At 42.1% G+C, this 15,765-nt stretch overlaps 1 protein-coding gene across 7 annotated transcripts in view; it reads left to right on the top strand.

The window, feature by feature from the left end:
* LOC121532032 (receptor-type tyrosine-protein phosphatase zeta) overlaps positions 1 to 15,765 on the top strand; it is a 79,884-nt gene that overhangs the window by 26,311 nt on the left and 37,808 nt on the right. For all 7 annotated transcript variants that reach the window (XM_041837678.2, XM_041837677.2, XM_041837676.2 and 4 more), the window contains exons 3-7: positions 7,066 to 7,245; positions 7,718 to 7,869; positions 8,782 to 8,877; positions 11,495 to 11,561; positions 12,039 to 12,196. In XM_041837678.2, the coding sequence (XP_041693612.1) occupies positions 7,066 to 7,245; positions 7,718 to 7,869; positions 8,782 to 8,877; positions 11,495 to 11,561; positions 12,039 to 12,196 (653 nt within the window). The remainder of the gene's footprint in view (positions 1 to 7,065; positions 7,246 to 7,717; positions 7,870 to 8,781; positions 8,878 to 11,494; positions 11,562 to 12,038; positions 12,197 to 15,765) is intronic.

The raw sequence follows: 15,765 nt of genomic DNA, 5'->3' as shown, positions 1-15,765 counted from the left end.
TGTGCGGCAGACATCTTAAGAGTAGGCCATTTGCAGAATATACTCACCAGCAATAATATTTTTTCTAAGTGTCTACAATGCAGGTCATAATGAATAGCTTGGTTTCATTCACGTCTTCTGAAACGGGGATGCCAAAGAGACCTGGGAATTAATGTCCTATTTGAAAATATAATTTGATAAAACATTCATGCATTCTCTCCCCTTCTCTTGAAGATCATCTGAACCCATTCCAATTTTCCCCCTTGGTCTCATTTTGAGATTTGCATTTGAATACGTATTCCCTTAGAAATTAATTTGATCTTCATGAATTCTCCTGACGTTTGGCAAAGTGGTTTGGTATTGTGTGTGGAGAGAGATCAACCAGGAAATGGATTGGTAATCATTGGGGGTCATTTGGGGCCTTGTTCCAATAGTAAATGGCATGGCCTTCTCTCTCCCCTTTACTCAATGACCACTGACAAGTTTCAACTGAAATGTTTTCAATGAAGAATTGGCCTATGCTTGGGTTATCAGGTGGGGAGATGAGAAAGGAAGACCTATTTACACTAAAGTTCAGGTCAGAATATGGCCCGCAATCTCTTTTCAACTAATGTTGACAACATCCAAATATGCACAATATTGTAACTGTCACGCCCTGACTCAGGGGACTCTTATATGTTGAGTCAGGGTGTGGATATTCTATGTTGTATTTTCTATGTTAGTGTTCTAGTATGTTTAGATCTATGTTGGCCGGTGTGGTTCCCAATCAGAGGCAGCTGTCGCTCGTTGTCTCTGATTGTGGATCATACTTAGGCAGCCTATGGGCACTAGTTAGTTGTGGGATCTTGTTCCATGTTGGAGGCTTGTATTGTTGTTAGCCTTAGGACTTCACGTTTCGTTTGGTTTGTTGTTTTGTCGTGTGTTTATCAGTTAATAAACATGTACGCATATCACGCTGCGCCTTGGTCTGACCCGTCCTTGAACGAACGTGACAGTCACACATGCTGTTAAACTGTGCAAGAGCTATAGTGTGTTGGTGTAGCCTCATTTGACAGTGACAAATTGTCAAAGAGGTTTATACACACACACACACATACACATACACACATACACATTCACACACAAAAAACACCCCTGTTCACACACACACACAACACTAGGGACTCTCTTCTCAGGAACTAAGCTTTATTTATTTTTTTAGCCATGGAGAATTCCCTGGTGGTGAGAGAATTCCCTGTGTTAGGCTCTGGGACCCATATTTGGAAAGTAGGGCACATTCAGCTCCTGGTTTGGAGCGGCTGTTTAGCCTAGCTTGTCTGATCTGTGTTAGATGAGACATGACATGGGTAATGACTAGCCAATACGGCATAGACTGTATGATGTGTAGCAAACATGTGTGTATTTCTATTCTCAACATTGACTTTGATACAGTTTATATTATTAGCATGGTTATATTTTGTACAGTTGCCAAACAGTCAGTAATACAGCATATTCTACTAAATAGATGCATAATTTGGCATGGAAATGTACTATGAATATTTACTATGACCCTCAGGCAGTAGCACACAATAATCACCCCCCCCATTCCCCCCATCTCTCTGTCAATCTTTGCTTTCACTAGACATGACAAGAAAAAAATATATTATCTTTCCCCCCTTGCACCCCTCTCTACCCATTTACATTGACATTTTAGTCATTTAGCAGACGCTCTTATCCAGAGCGACTTACACCTCTTGCTATCGTTGTGTTCTCCTCTCTTCCCTCTCACCTCTCTCTCTCTCTCTCTCTCTCTCTCTCTCTCTCTCTCTCTCTCTCTCTCTCTCTCTCCCCTCTTCTTCTCACTGTCTAGTCTACCCCTACCCCTCTCTCAACACTCTCTCTCCCTCTTCTTCTCACTGTCTAGTCTACCCCAACCCCTCTCTAAACACTCTCTCTCCCTCTTCTTCTCACTGTCTAGTCTACCCCAACCCCTTCTAAACACTCTCTCTCCCTCTTCTTCTCACTGTCTAGTCTACCCCAACCCCTTCTAAACACTCTCTCTCCCTCTTCTTCTCACTGTCTAGTCTACCCCAACCCCTTCTAAACACTCTCTCTCCCTCTTCCCTTTGCTCCCTCTCTCTCTCTTTACCACACAGCCTTCCCATACCGGTCGGCGTCACAACAAACTGAATCTGGGTGACAATTGGGAGACTGGCACAACAATGGGGACATTATTGGGTCAGGGCACAGACAAGTGGGCACAGTCAGCCAGATGGGGGGACACCCTGCATTCCGACTGCCAATGCCACCCTAAACATGCCCCTGTCCCTCCCCCACTTCCCTGTCCTCGATAACCTCCCCCGTCTATAGGCCTATTGCATAACTAGCATCAACAGAGAAACAGCCCTGGTCCAATGGCCCAATGGCTACCCTGTGCTTGAGTACGTTTTTGTTGGAGGCTTGAAGATATATTAGAAATAGAAAAGCAGTTGAGAGAGATCAATGTTCAGATAAACTTGTTCATTCCAGGTCTATCTCATGAAGCTGGTTGAGAGAATGCCAAGAGTATGAAAAGCTGTCATCAAGGCAAAGGGTGGCTATTTGAAGAATCTCAAATATTAAATATATTTTGTGTTGTTTAACTTACTACATGATTCCATATGTGTATTTCATAGTTTTGATGTATTCACTAGTATTCTACAATGTAAAAAATAGTGGGAAAAAATGAAAAACCCTTGAATGAGTAGGTGTGTCCAAACTTTTGACTGGTAGTGTATGTAAATAAGATATTTCTGTATACATTTTTCAGTACATTTGCAAAAAAATCTATGCCAAGGCGCTTCAGTGCGCCTTGTCATAGATTCTACAAGTGTCTGGAACTCTATTGGAGGGATGCGACACCATTATTCCATGAAAAATTCCATCATTTGGTGTTTTGTTGATGGTGGTGGAAAACACTGTCTCAGGTGCCGCTAGAAAAAAAGTGTTTGTTTTTTACAAATCCATACTTGGAGTCAAAGTATAATATTGCGATATGTAACTGTATCTATTTTATGAAATCGGCTGAATGCAACGAATGAAGCTAAGCAAAGCAGCGCTGACCCTGTCCATTACAGTTTCTTTCAATTGTTTAAGCACAATTTTGAAAACAGGGCCCGGTTTGTCAAAACACTACATACAATTAGCACAACCCTACACCAAAGTAGCACAACACTTCAGATATTTTGCAAAATGGAACACTTTTGTCAAAATTATGCACAACTTCATAAAAACAATATTTTGTTACCATACGAAACACACACATTTCATATGACTTCAATCTTTTTGAACCAGTTACACACTGCTTTTGCTAACCTAAAACACCTTTAGCAAGTCTAATTCTCAGTGATTAGAGTACTGTAAATGAAGTACACAGAGAAAGTGCAACTATACAAACACTACACAAGACCAATGCTGCAGACTGAGGAAAATATCATTTATTTCTCTCCATATACCCAAATCAGTCAACATGTCAACATGGAGAATCACAACAAAACATGTCCCAGTTTTCATGCTACTACAGTAGTGTGCATAACACTGTTAGCTCAGCAAACAACAGACAAACGTAAAATACTGTATCCAGTACAGTTTACAATTACAGTAAATAACAACAACAAACATAAAAAATAATCTGAAAAAACTGACAATATTGTACAGAAAATACTACAGTAAACATACTATACATTATCCCTTCGCTTAGCTGGATCTGGCCAGAGAATTTCATCAACATCACAAGCAATATCCTCATTAGCAAGACAACGCGGGAACAACCGTCTTGAATGTCGAATCCATCCTGCGGCATCGACTTGGTCACAGGCGTCCTCCATGGCCTGAATGAGGGGTACCTGAGCCTGGGGCTGGAGATCGTAAACCTTCCACCGCCATGCAGAGAAAAACTCTTCGATAGGGTTTAGAAACGGAGAGTATGGTGGAAGGTATAGTACTGTCAACTGTGGATGGTGTTGAAACCAGTTCTGGACCAAAGCAGAGCGGTGGAATGACACATTGTCCCAGATGACAGTGTATTGCATCTGGTGCATTTCATTTTTTTCATTACCTGCTGTGACGATGTGGTGCAATCGGGCCAAAAATGTGAGAATGTGAGGTGTGTTGTTAGGGCCCATTTTGGCATGACGGAGGAGAACCCCATGCTGTGAAATGGCAGCGCAAAGGGTGATGTTACCCCCACGTTGCCCTGGGACATTGATTATAGCCCTGTGGCCAATGATATTTCTGCCTCTCCTTCTTGCTTTTGTGAGGTTGAACCCGGCCTCATCAATATATATGAATTCATGCAGGATTTCCTCAGCATCCATCTGCAAAACTCTCTGAAATACAGTGAAAGACAAGATTGTGTAGTTCAGGATAGGTCTAGTATACAGTCAATGTAATAAAGTCATGTGTGCAGTATGCAACATCACAGTGCTAAAGTGAACAATACAAACCTCCACATTCTCATGCCGCAGCCGTTTGACCCTCTCTGAATTCCGCTCAAAAGGCACTCGATAAAGTTGTTTCATTTGAACCTGATGTCTTTTCAGGATGCGTGCCAGTGTTGACTGAGAGACCTGATGGACATTATTGAAAATGGCATGGTCACCGATAATGTTGGCTTGTAGTTCTCTGAGCCTGATAGCATTATTGGCCAAAACCATGTTTATTATCTCTCTCTCTTGTTCTTGCGTGAATATGGGCCCCCTTCCTCCTTGTCATTCCTGACCCTCAATCCTATGTAGAGAATAATACATGTAACTTACTGTACAATGTCACAGGAAGGGGTATCACAAGTGCTGATATGGTGCATACAATAAGCGGCTGATTACTGTAACTGTAGACAGATCTTTTACCTGTTTTCCTGTCGAAAAGTCCTTATGACAGATGCCACTGTATATCTGCTAAGATTTGGCTGAACTCTCAGTCCAGCCTCCCTCAGCGTCAATCCGTGGTTCACAACATGGTCCACTAGTGTTGCACGAATGTCATTTGATAAGTTTGGTGCTCTTCTTCTTTGTGCACGTTCTCCTCCTGCTTCAGGTCTTCCTCGACCTCTGGCTCGGCCTCTGCCTCTTCCTCTACCTCCTTCTCCTCCTCTGTGTACTCCTCCTCTCACCCACTCTTCTTCTGACTCCTTCCATTTTGGTTGAAGGCAGGTGAACCTACCTGCTGCATTTTTATAGTGCTTAAACCTGATTGGTGTGTCTACAATTTAGCAATCATGTGTTTGTGCACCTGATGGCTGTGTTTAACAGATTGGCTCATAGGTGTGGTAATTTGACAGTCAGTGCTTTGGAATTGCAAGGAAGTGACATCATGATATACTTCTGTGTCTGATGTATACAAGTGTGTTTAGTGTTTTGCAAATCACTGTGTGTAATGTTTTGCCAATAGTGTGAAGCTGACAATGTGCTTACAGTTGTGCAAATCTAGCCTTGTGTTTTGCTCCTTGAGTGTAAGGTTTTGCTAATTGTGGGAAAAGTTTAATTTTAGTGTGTAAGCAATCGTAAAAAACTGTAACAGTGACTGGAATCAGGAACAGCCGCACGCGTCAGCAATTTGAATGGATGGAAAGGAAAGCATGAATACCCAGGTGCCTTTCCTGAGGTTTTGATGCAGTTTTAGCAAATGTTGAGATTTTGAGCATAAAACCCACCAGAACCATTGAGAAAAAACATTAGATAACATAAAACAATGATTTTTTTTTTTATGTGGCTTTTCATAATAGCTTTTTCTTATACAATTATCACAGGGTAAGCACTGCCTACCCTGAGTGTACGACACTGGCACGCACACACACACACACACACACACCAGCAGTTACAATTGCCCACAACAGACAGATGATGAAGAATATACTGTTGCATCATATCCTCTCTGCTGTGTGTGTGCAGCCATTGACATGCTAATGAGCTGACCCAGAACCCAGAATGACCTCATTCAGCCTCATTGTCCTCTGGCTCAGATGGTTTTCGACAGTATGTGGACCCCAGGACTAAAATTCAGTTAGAAAAGGAAATTGTAACGAGTAGTAGTAGTAGTGTGTGTGTGTGTGTGTGTGTGTGTGTGTGTGTGTGTCTGTGTGTGTGTGTGTGTGTGTGTGTGTGTGTGTGTGTGTGTGTGTGTGTGTGTGTGTGTGTGTGTGTGTGTGTGTGTGTGTGTGTGTGTGTGTGTGCGTGTGTGCGTGTGTGCGTGTGTGCGATTACATGCTCACAGTATATAGCCTAAGCAATGCATCCCAAATCTATCTGGTGGAAACTTCAAGACAAGTGAAATAAACACTACCCATACTCATGTCATTGATGTGTGGGTGAGCGTGTGGGTGCTGTGTTTTAGCCAGCATTTGTTGTTGTCTATGTCATGTGAGACAGGTGTCGGCTAAAACAGAAACAGACTGGCAACCAGGTTTGACAGGATGAGTTAGGTTACAGGAGAAGCAATTAAACAAAACTCAGGAAGGCAATTTAGGCCTCCCATGCAACCAATACACTGAAAATGATACTACGAGGCCCTTAGTTGACTCCAGTTAAACTGGAAAATGTACAGCAATGAATGAGCAGGAGCAGTTGTTGAACGAAAGCATGACATTAAATTGTTCTATCGTGTGGAATAGGCACGTCAGCTCTCTGCACAGCCCCATATCAACCCTTTGCCCCAAGCAATTCATGTAGATTGAACTTGATTCAACTACTCAACATATCACCCAACCCATGATTACTTGAATCAGGTATTAGTGCTGGGATAAAGTTTTTATATATATCACACCCTGGGGACCTTGAGAAATTTCACAGTTCTGCATGTTACACCCCAGTGAAATCCCGTCAAAGCAGACACACCTGAAGGTGGTTAGCTCGTTAGCTCCCCGAAGGAGCACACCTGCAACCAGTTGGTCACTAATTAGAGAGGAAGAAACCAAAGTACACTTCCGAAACAGAGAAAACAACTGAGTTGTGTTTTAAAATGGAAAACAGCATTGTACAATTTTTGGGCAAATGAATGTAGCTGACGCACCAACAATATGTTGGCTATCTATCTCTACCATGCATTAAACACATTTCAACTGTCTCTTGGCAGGGACTCTAAACCAGAACAACTGGGCCAAGAAGTACCCATCATGTAACAATGCCAGACAGTCGCCCATCAACATCGAGGAGGAGCTGACACAGGTCAAAGTTCAGTTCCAAAAGCTGAGGTTTGAGGGCTGGGAGGAGGCGACGTCTGATAGGACCACCATCAAGAACGACGGCAAGACAGGTATGCGCTCTCACGTCACTCAGTCTCACAATAAAAACAGCATTACAGCAGCCAGTAATGAAACTGTAAAGCTACAGTAATACAGTAAAACAGGCCTATCTGCAATCAGCCATTCAGTCAGCTATTCAGGATCCACTGCCTGTGGGTAGAAACTGTCTTAGAGCCTTATGGTCTGGGTTTTAATACTACAGTGTCGTAGTAGAAGGAGGAAGTGTAGAAGAAGAAAGAAGAGGGGAAAGAGGAATGCAATACAATGTGATGATGTGGAAATTATTATATATTGTTAGCTACTGAAAGACTGGGCATTGTTGTAGTGTATACTTATGGCACTTTTAAAGCTGAGGGATGTTTGTGTACGTGACTTTTTGTGTTTTCCATTGGCAAGCTTCAGGCCACATCAATATAGTGTATGTGAGTGTATGTGTGTGTTGTTTGATGGGGTCAACTAACACCCTGTGTGTGTTCTCTCCAGTGGCGGTGAACCCAGAGGGGGACTTCTATGTGAGTGGAGGGGGGCTGAGGGGCAGGTTTAAGGTGGGGAGAATCACCTTCCACTGGGGCCGCTGTAACGCCTCCTCAGAGGGCTCTGAACACAGCCTCAATGGGGTGAAGTACCCCCTGGAGGTAAGACCTGACATTCGCCCATTATAACATCACTATGACAGAGGATAACCTTGTTATAACCTCCATATGACAGAGTATGACTTCATTGTAACCTCCCAAGTAGGGCAGTATGGCCAAAATATCATGGCACAATATCTTTCAAATTTTTGACTGATTGGCTGTATTTTACAGTATTTATTCCTTTGACACGTACCAGCACAAGGGTGTGATCATTCTACAGTGGTCCCTGCAGTGTACGCTTAAACCGAAAAAGTGCTTGTGCTCTCTTCGAAGAGAGATTGTCCGGCTCAGTAAAGCCTCAAACATAAATTGTCCGCAATGGTGAAATGGGCTACTTCTATGTGAATTAATGAGGAGGCGGAACACAACTTAATTCAAACCGTTGTTAGAAAATAAAAACGAATCTGAAATTGACAAATTGAAACAAATCCTATAGATAATTAGCAGGCAGTGTGCCTTGGTTTGAGGGCAGCATGGTTTAACTGTCCTGTTGCATAACAATCACATTTTGGAACAGTGAGTGCATTCTGACATCACACGCATAAAAAAACTCACGCTGGGGCGACCGTTACAGGTATTTGGAACTCACACTTGAAAAGGTTAAGTTTCTGAAGAGTTCTAAATATGTTTTATGCGTTGTACATGACCGTAGGAATTCTAAGTGGTTTTAATTGTCTTTCTCCATTCTGATTGTTTTATACTCAACCAAACTAGGAAAAAACTGACAGTGAAGTAATCCAATTTGTTTAGCATTGTATCAAAATATTGCTATAGACAGTATTGTTAAAATCCAAACCGGTATGTGGATCCATACCGGTATACCTTAAAATACGATATATCACTCAGCCCTACTCCCAAGGACAGTACAAGGGATATCAACCATCTCCTGTACCTTGTATCTGTCTGTTCCAGATGCAGATCTACTGTTATGAAGCGCATCGCTTTGAGTCCTTAGACCATGCCATCAAGGACGGGGGCAGGATCACAGCTCTCTCTGTGCTGTTTGAGGTGGGCATGAGTGTGTGGTCATTTTCTGAGTGTGTCTGTATCAGTGGTGTAAAGTACTTAAGTAAAAATACTAATAAGCACTACTTAAGTAGTTTTTTGGGGTATCTGTACTTTACTTTACTACTTATTTTTTTGACTACTTTTACTTTTACTTCACTACATTCCTAAAGAAAATCATGTACTTTTTACTCCATACATTTTCCCTGACACGCAAAAGTACTCGTTACATTTTGAATGCTTAGCAGAACAGGAAGATGGTCCAATTCACACTTATCAAGAGAACATCCCTACTGCCTCTGATCTGGTGGACTCACTAAACACAAATACTTTGTTTGTAAATTATGTCTGAATGTTGAAGTGTGCCCCTGGCTATCCGTAAATAAATAAAAACTAGGAAATGGTGCTGTCTGGTTTGATTAAGCTGTGAGGGGAACGGCACCTCCTTACCTTCAGGCTCTGATCAGAACCTACACCCAAACGAGGGCACTATGATCATCCACCCCCTACCTCTACGGAAGCACAGTTCCCGCTCAGCCCAGTACTGCAAAGCTATTCGCTGCTCTGGCACCCCAATGGTGGAACAAGCTCCCCCATGACGCCAGGACAGCGGAGTCACTGACCACCTTCCGGAGACACTTGAAACCCTACCTCTTTAAGGAATACCTGGAATAGTATAAAAGTAATCCTTCCACCCCACTCCCCCATAAAAAAAAAAGTCCCACTGGCTATCATAAGTTGAATGCACCAATTTGTAAGTCGCTCTGGATAAGAGCGTCTGCTAAATGATGTAAATGTAAATGTAAAATTAATATAAGGAATTTGAAATGATTTATACTTTTACATTTACTTTCAAATTATATTTTAGCAATTACGTTTACTTTTGATACTTTTTTGATACTGATATATATTTAAAACCAAATACTTTTAGACTTTTACTCAAGTAGTATTTTATTGGGTAACTTTCACTTTTACTTGAGTCACTTTCTATTAAGGTATCTTTACTTTTACTCAAGTATGACAATGGGTACTTTTTCCACCACTGGTCTGTATGTTTTGACCTACTATGGCCATATAATGAATGTCTGGAGTATATGGAGTGTTAAGTGTAGCTCAAGCCAGAGGCTTTCCCCTGTGTGTGTGTGTGTGTGTGTGTGTGTGTGTGTGTGTGTGTGTGTGTGTGTGTGTGTGTGTGTGTGTGGGTGTGGGTGTGGGTGGGTGTGTGTGTGAGTTCAGGTAGGTAGGTACTGTAGATTGGCGGGAGTGGGTGTTCTTGACAAGTATGTCATCTGTTGACACTGACAGGAAGCGGAGTGTGCCGATGCATTTGATTTTGTGTGGATGTGTGTGTGTGTGTGTGCGCGCGCGCGTGTGTTTGTGACCTGTGTCAAGAGTGTTTGGTGGATAATTTTGCATCCATACCAGCAACGCTTTTCATAGTCAATGAGGGATGACTTACTGTATCTACTTGACTAGTCTAAACAGTACCTTTACTGAATAAACAGCCTGGCAGTAACTGACAGTGTAGAATACCAGCAGGTCAATACTGTGTGTGTGAGCGTGTGTTGAGGAGATTAACCCACACATGTTAGGCTACACTCCGCTGCCCACCTGGGAAATCAAAGGGGACAGGATAGTGGAACGGATTACCCACTAAAGCATCAGACTGAGCAGAGATTAGACATGCTACATAGATGGTCAGCTGTGGAATATCAAGTCTTTAGCTATTAGCTTAACATCAGTGTTGGCTTTAGCTTAGCATCAGTGTTAGCTTCAGCTTAGCATCAGTGTTAGCTTCAGCTAAGCGGGTCACATCTTTAAAGGGGCATTCAGCAGTTGAAACAATAACAAAGTGGACTCATTTTACATTTACGTCATTTAGCAGACGCTCTTATCCAGAGCGACTTACAGTTAGTGATTACATATTTTTTTTATACTGGCCCCCCGTGGGAATCGAACCCACAACCCTGGCGTTGCAAACGCCATGCTCTATCAACTGAGCTACATCCCTGCCGGCCATTCCCTCCCCTACCCTAGACGACGCTGGGCCAATTGTGCGCCGCCCATGAGTCTCCCGGTCGCGGCCGGCTGCGACAGAGCCTGGATTCGAACCAGGATCTCTAGTGGCACAGTTAGCACTGCGATGCAGTGCCTTAGACCACTGCGCCACTCAGGAGCCCCTGTTTCAGTAAAAAGCTGAGGGATGGGGCTGGAGAAATGTAACCACTCTCAAATTCATAGACAAAGCTATGTATACAAGGACTGGCCATGCATTATATCAAGATTATAGTTTTAGCCATTATTATGAGGCTACATTGGGTTTATTTATATTTACTTTGTTTACAAACAATATAGTAAAACACGCTTATATTTTGGGTTCTGATTGGGTACGACAGTTGAACTAAGCTCATGAGGCCTTTATAAGTTATATTCTTCAAGAATCAATGGGTACATATCATTAATTTATGTCCTAAAATGGATGAAGCAACTGCAGATTGCCCCTTTAAAGCAGCCTAAGAAATGTAGGGATACAAAAAGGTAAGGGGGAGGAGATGAGTAGAGGAAGCCACTGTAGACTTTTGAGATGCCTGACTAACCTGCTGCCTTTCGCTCTTTACAGACGAGTGTCGAAGACAATGACAAATACATAGCCATTATCGATGGAATCAACAGTGTCAGCCGATTCGGTATGTCAACCTGGCTTAACCCTAATAACTCTAACCTCAACCAATCAACTTAAAAAAATATATATAATAATCTGCTGTGAGCACAACCATAATTATCTCCCTTGCATTTCATTATCAATGTATTACTGCACAGCACTGTTCCTAAGTTTCAGTAAATGTTTGTTGTACAGAAGATAGTTAATGCTAATGGAGGTTGAAGTTTGCCATGCAGGTAGGCATTACAGAGTGCATCAACTCATTTTATGTCAATTCAAGGGCCACTATCCCCCACAATCATACACCCACTACCTCACTGTGCCATAATGTAACACCCAGGCATGCACGCATGCACAAACACACATACACACTTTTTTCTTTATGTTTACCCTCTATCGTTTATCCTCTATCGTTGTCTGTCATTCTCTCTTCCTTTTGATCTGTTCCTCTATTTCACCTTTGCTTCTCTGTCTGCCTTCCCTACACTTTCCCCCTCTCTAGGTAAGAGTGGGATGGTGGGTCCCTTCTCTCTCCGGGGCCTCCTGCCCAACTCCACAGAGAAGTACTTCATCTACAACGGCTCCCTCACCACCCCACCCTGCACTGAGACCGTGGAGTGGATCGTCTTCAAGAACACTGTGTCCATTTCCGACACGCAGGTGGGTCTGTGTGTGAGTGTGTGTGTGCATCCATGTGCACGTGTGTGTGCCTGTGTGCATGTATGAAATCAGAGAGTGTGTGGAAATATTGTTTTTGTCAGTACAGAAGAAGAGAGCGTGAGAGACAGAAAGAGAGAGAGGGAGAGTGGGAGCACCGCCTTTTCTCACTGTTCATCCACTGTCTGTTGACAGCTGTCTTTTAGAGTGTGAATGGGTTGGGTGGGGCCTTAACATACACTGCTTCATCTGTATAGTAAAGGGCATTGCATAAGGTTATTTTCACAAGTCACTGCTAGTCTGTTTCATTATGCCAGTGCCTGTATCTTTTTGTTTTTGTGTCTGACTTTGTGCCAGTCCTTTGCTTTTGATTTATGTCTATAATTGGTTGTGGCTCTCTGAGTGTGTGTGTGTGTGTGTGTGTGTGTGTGTGTGTGTGTGTGTGTGTGTGTGTGTATGTGTGTGTGTGTGTGTGTGTGTGTGTGTGTGTGTGTGTCAGCATCATGCGTTTCAGTTTAAGCAGAGTAAAGGCCTCTGCGCCTTTATTTGTTTTGTTTTAATGACAGCTTGTGTATATCTGTCAATCACAAATCACAAATCCTTTTAAGTCTTTAACTGTTGACATCCTGTTGTCTGACACAAGCCTCACACACCCTTTTTCCATTTACACTGGCTTTCAGTCTGCCTATTTTCGGTTATGTATGGTATGGTAATGTCACGTCTCATGTTTCAAAACACTTTGAAAGGCCATTTTGGGAGAATTGTTCCTCTTGTGTAGCTTGGTAGCTTTTCAAACACTCCCTCAAGGCATATACTAGCTTTTATGTGATAGCATTACCATATTGCCAGTCGTGCATACAGCAGACTATATTTTCAAACGACATTATCCACATATTTGTTGTTTTGATAACACTTTACAATAACTAACTAATAACTATTCATGTGTAAGCATTTAAAAGCAGTTGATGCATTTACAGTGCATATGCAAAAGTATTTGTAAAAAATGTTACCATAAGAGCGCCATAATCATCATGAATACTACTGTGTGTTTCTAAACAACACCACACCTATCATTACATTTGTACATACCAATGGCTGTTACAGAGGTTGCCTGAGTCACGGTTTTGGCCCCTGGTCACACTCACAGCCACTGTGGTTGGAATGCTGTGTGAGTCAGAGGACCAGTGTTCTGTACAGTGTTACACAATCAACTGCAGAAGAGGTGGAAAGTGCATTCGGAAAGTATTCAGACTCCTTCACTTTTTCCACATTTTGTTACGTTACTTTTGTGAAACATCACAGCACAGTTGAAAGATATATGGCAAATACAAATCCAATATGGATGGTGTTAAGAGATAGATGGGAGGGGTTGAATGGAGCTGAAGGTTGGGACTAATAACAACTAATAACAATAAGATAACTAATGTAAAACATACTGTGTCAGTACAACATATATACAGTGGGGAGAACAAGTATTTGATACACTGCCGATTTTGCAGGTTTTCCTACTTACAAAGCATGTAGAGGTCTGTCATTTTTATCATAGGTACACTTCAACTGTGAGAGACGGAATCTAAAACAAAAATCCAGAAAATCACATTGTATGATTTTTAAGTAATTAATGTGCATTTTATTTAACAAAATTGTGAGTGAGCCCACTCCCTTGGCTGAGAAACAACCCCACACATGAATGGTCTCAGGATGCTTTACTGTTGGCATGACACAGGACTGATGGTAGCGCTCACCTTGTCTTCTCCAGAAAAGCTTTTTTCCGGATGCCCCAAACAATCGGAAAGGGGATTCATCAGAGAAAATGACTTTACCCCAGTCCTCAGCAGTCCAATCTCTGTACCTTTCGCAGAATATCAGTTTGTCCCTGATGTTTTTCCTGGAGAGAAGTGACTTCCTCGCTGCCCTTCTTGACACCAGGCCATCCTCCAAAAGTCTTCGCCTCACCGTGCGTGCAGATGCACTCACACCTGCCTTCTGCCATTCCTGAGCAAGCTCTGCACTGGTGGTGCCCCGATCCCGCAGCTGAATCAACCTTAGGAGACGTCCTGGCGCTTGCTGGACTTTCTTGGGCGCCCTGAAGCCTTCTTCACAACAATTTAACCTCTCTCCTTGAAGTTCTTGATGATCCGATAAATGGTTGATTTAGGTGAAATCTTACTAGCAGCAATATCCTTGCCTGTGAAGTCCTTTTTGTGCAAAGCAATGATGACGGCACGTGTTTCCTTGCAGGTAACCATGGTTAACAGAGGAAGAACAATGAGTTCAAGCACCACCCTCCTTTTAAAGCTTCCAGTCTGTTATTCTAACTCAATCAGCATGACAGAGTGATCTCCAGCTCCAGCTGGTCCTTTTGTAGCAGGGCTGAAATGCAGTGGAAATGTTTTTTGGGGATTAAGTTCATTTTCATGGCAAAGAGGGACTTTGAAATTAATTGCAATTCATCTGATTACTCTTCATAACATTCTGGAGTATATGCAAATTGCCATCATAAAAACTGAAAAAATATATATATTTGTGTCATTCTCAAAACTTTTGACCATGACTGTAGTCACTATTATTCTACAATGTATAAAATAGTAAAAATAAAGAAAAACCCTGGAATGAGCAGGTGTGTCCAAACTTTTGATTGGTACTGTAAGTCGGAAGTTTACATACACTTAGGTTGGAATCATTAAAACTCGTTTTTCAACCACTCCACAAATTTCTTGTTAACAAACTATAGTTTTGGCAAGTTGGTTAGGACATCTAATTTGTGCATGACACAAGTAATTTTTCCAAGAATTGTTTACAGACAGATTATTTCACTTATAATTCACTGTAACACAATTCCAGTGGGTCAGAAGTTACACTAAGTTGACTGTGCCTTTAAAAAAATTTTTTTATTTTTATTTCACCTTTATTTAACCAGGTAAGCCAGTTGAGAACAGGTTCTCATTTACAACTGCGACCTGGCCAAGATAAAGCAAAGTAGTGCAATAAAAAACAACACAGAGTTACATATGGGGTAAAAAACATAAAGTCAGAAATACAACAGAAAATATATATACAGTGTGTGCAAATGTAGCAAGTTATGGAGGTAAGGCAATAAATAGGCTATAGTGCAGAATAATTACAATAGTATTAACACTGGAATGCTAGATGTGCAAGAGATTATGTGCAAATAGAGATACTGGGGTGCAAAAGAGCAAAATAAATAACAATATAGGGATGAGGTAGTTGGGTGGGCTAATTTCAGATGGGCTGTGTACAGGTGCAGTGATCGGTAAGGTGCTCTGACAACTGATGCTTAAAGTTATTGAGGAAGATAAGAGTCTCCAGCTTCAGAGATTTTTGCAATTCGTTCCAGTCATTGGCAGCAGAGAACTGGAAGGAATGGCGGCCAAAGGAGGTGTTTGCTTTGGGATATGACCAGTGAGATATACCTGCTGGAGCGCAGACTACGGGTGGGTGCTGCTATGGTGACCAATGAGCTAAGATAAGGCGGGGATTTGCCTAGCAGTGATTTATAGATGGCCTGGAGCCAGTGGGTTTGACGACGAACATGTAGTGAGGACCAGCCA

The sequence above is a fragment of the Coregonus clupeaformis genome, unplaced genomic scaffold, assembly GCF_020615455.1.
Source record: "Coregonus clupeaformis isolate EN_2021a unplaced genomic scaffold, ASM2061545v1 scaf0073, whole genome shotgun sequence".
Lineage (NCBI taxonomy): Eukaryota > Metazoa > Chordata > Actinopteri > Salmoniformes > Salmonidae > Coregonus > Coregonus clupeaformis.
Note: the sequence above shows the minus strand (reverse complement) of the source record. Positions and strands in the feature narration are given on the sequence as shown.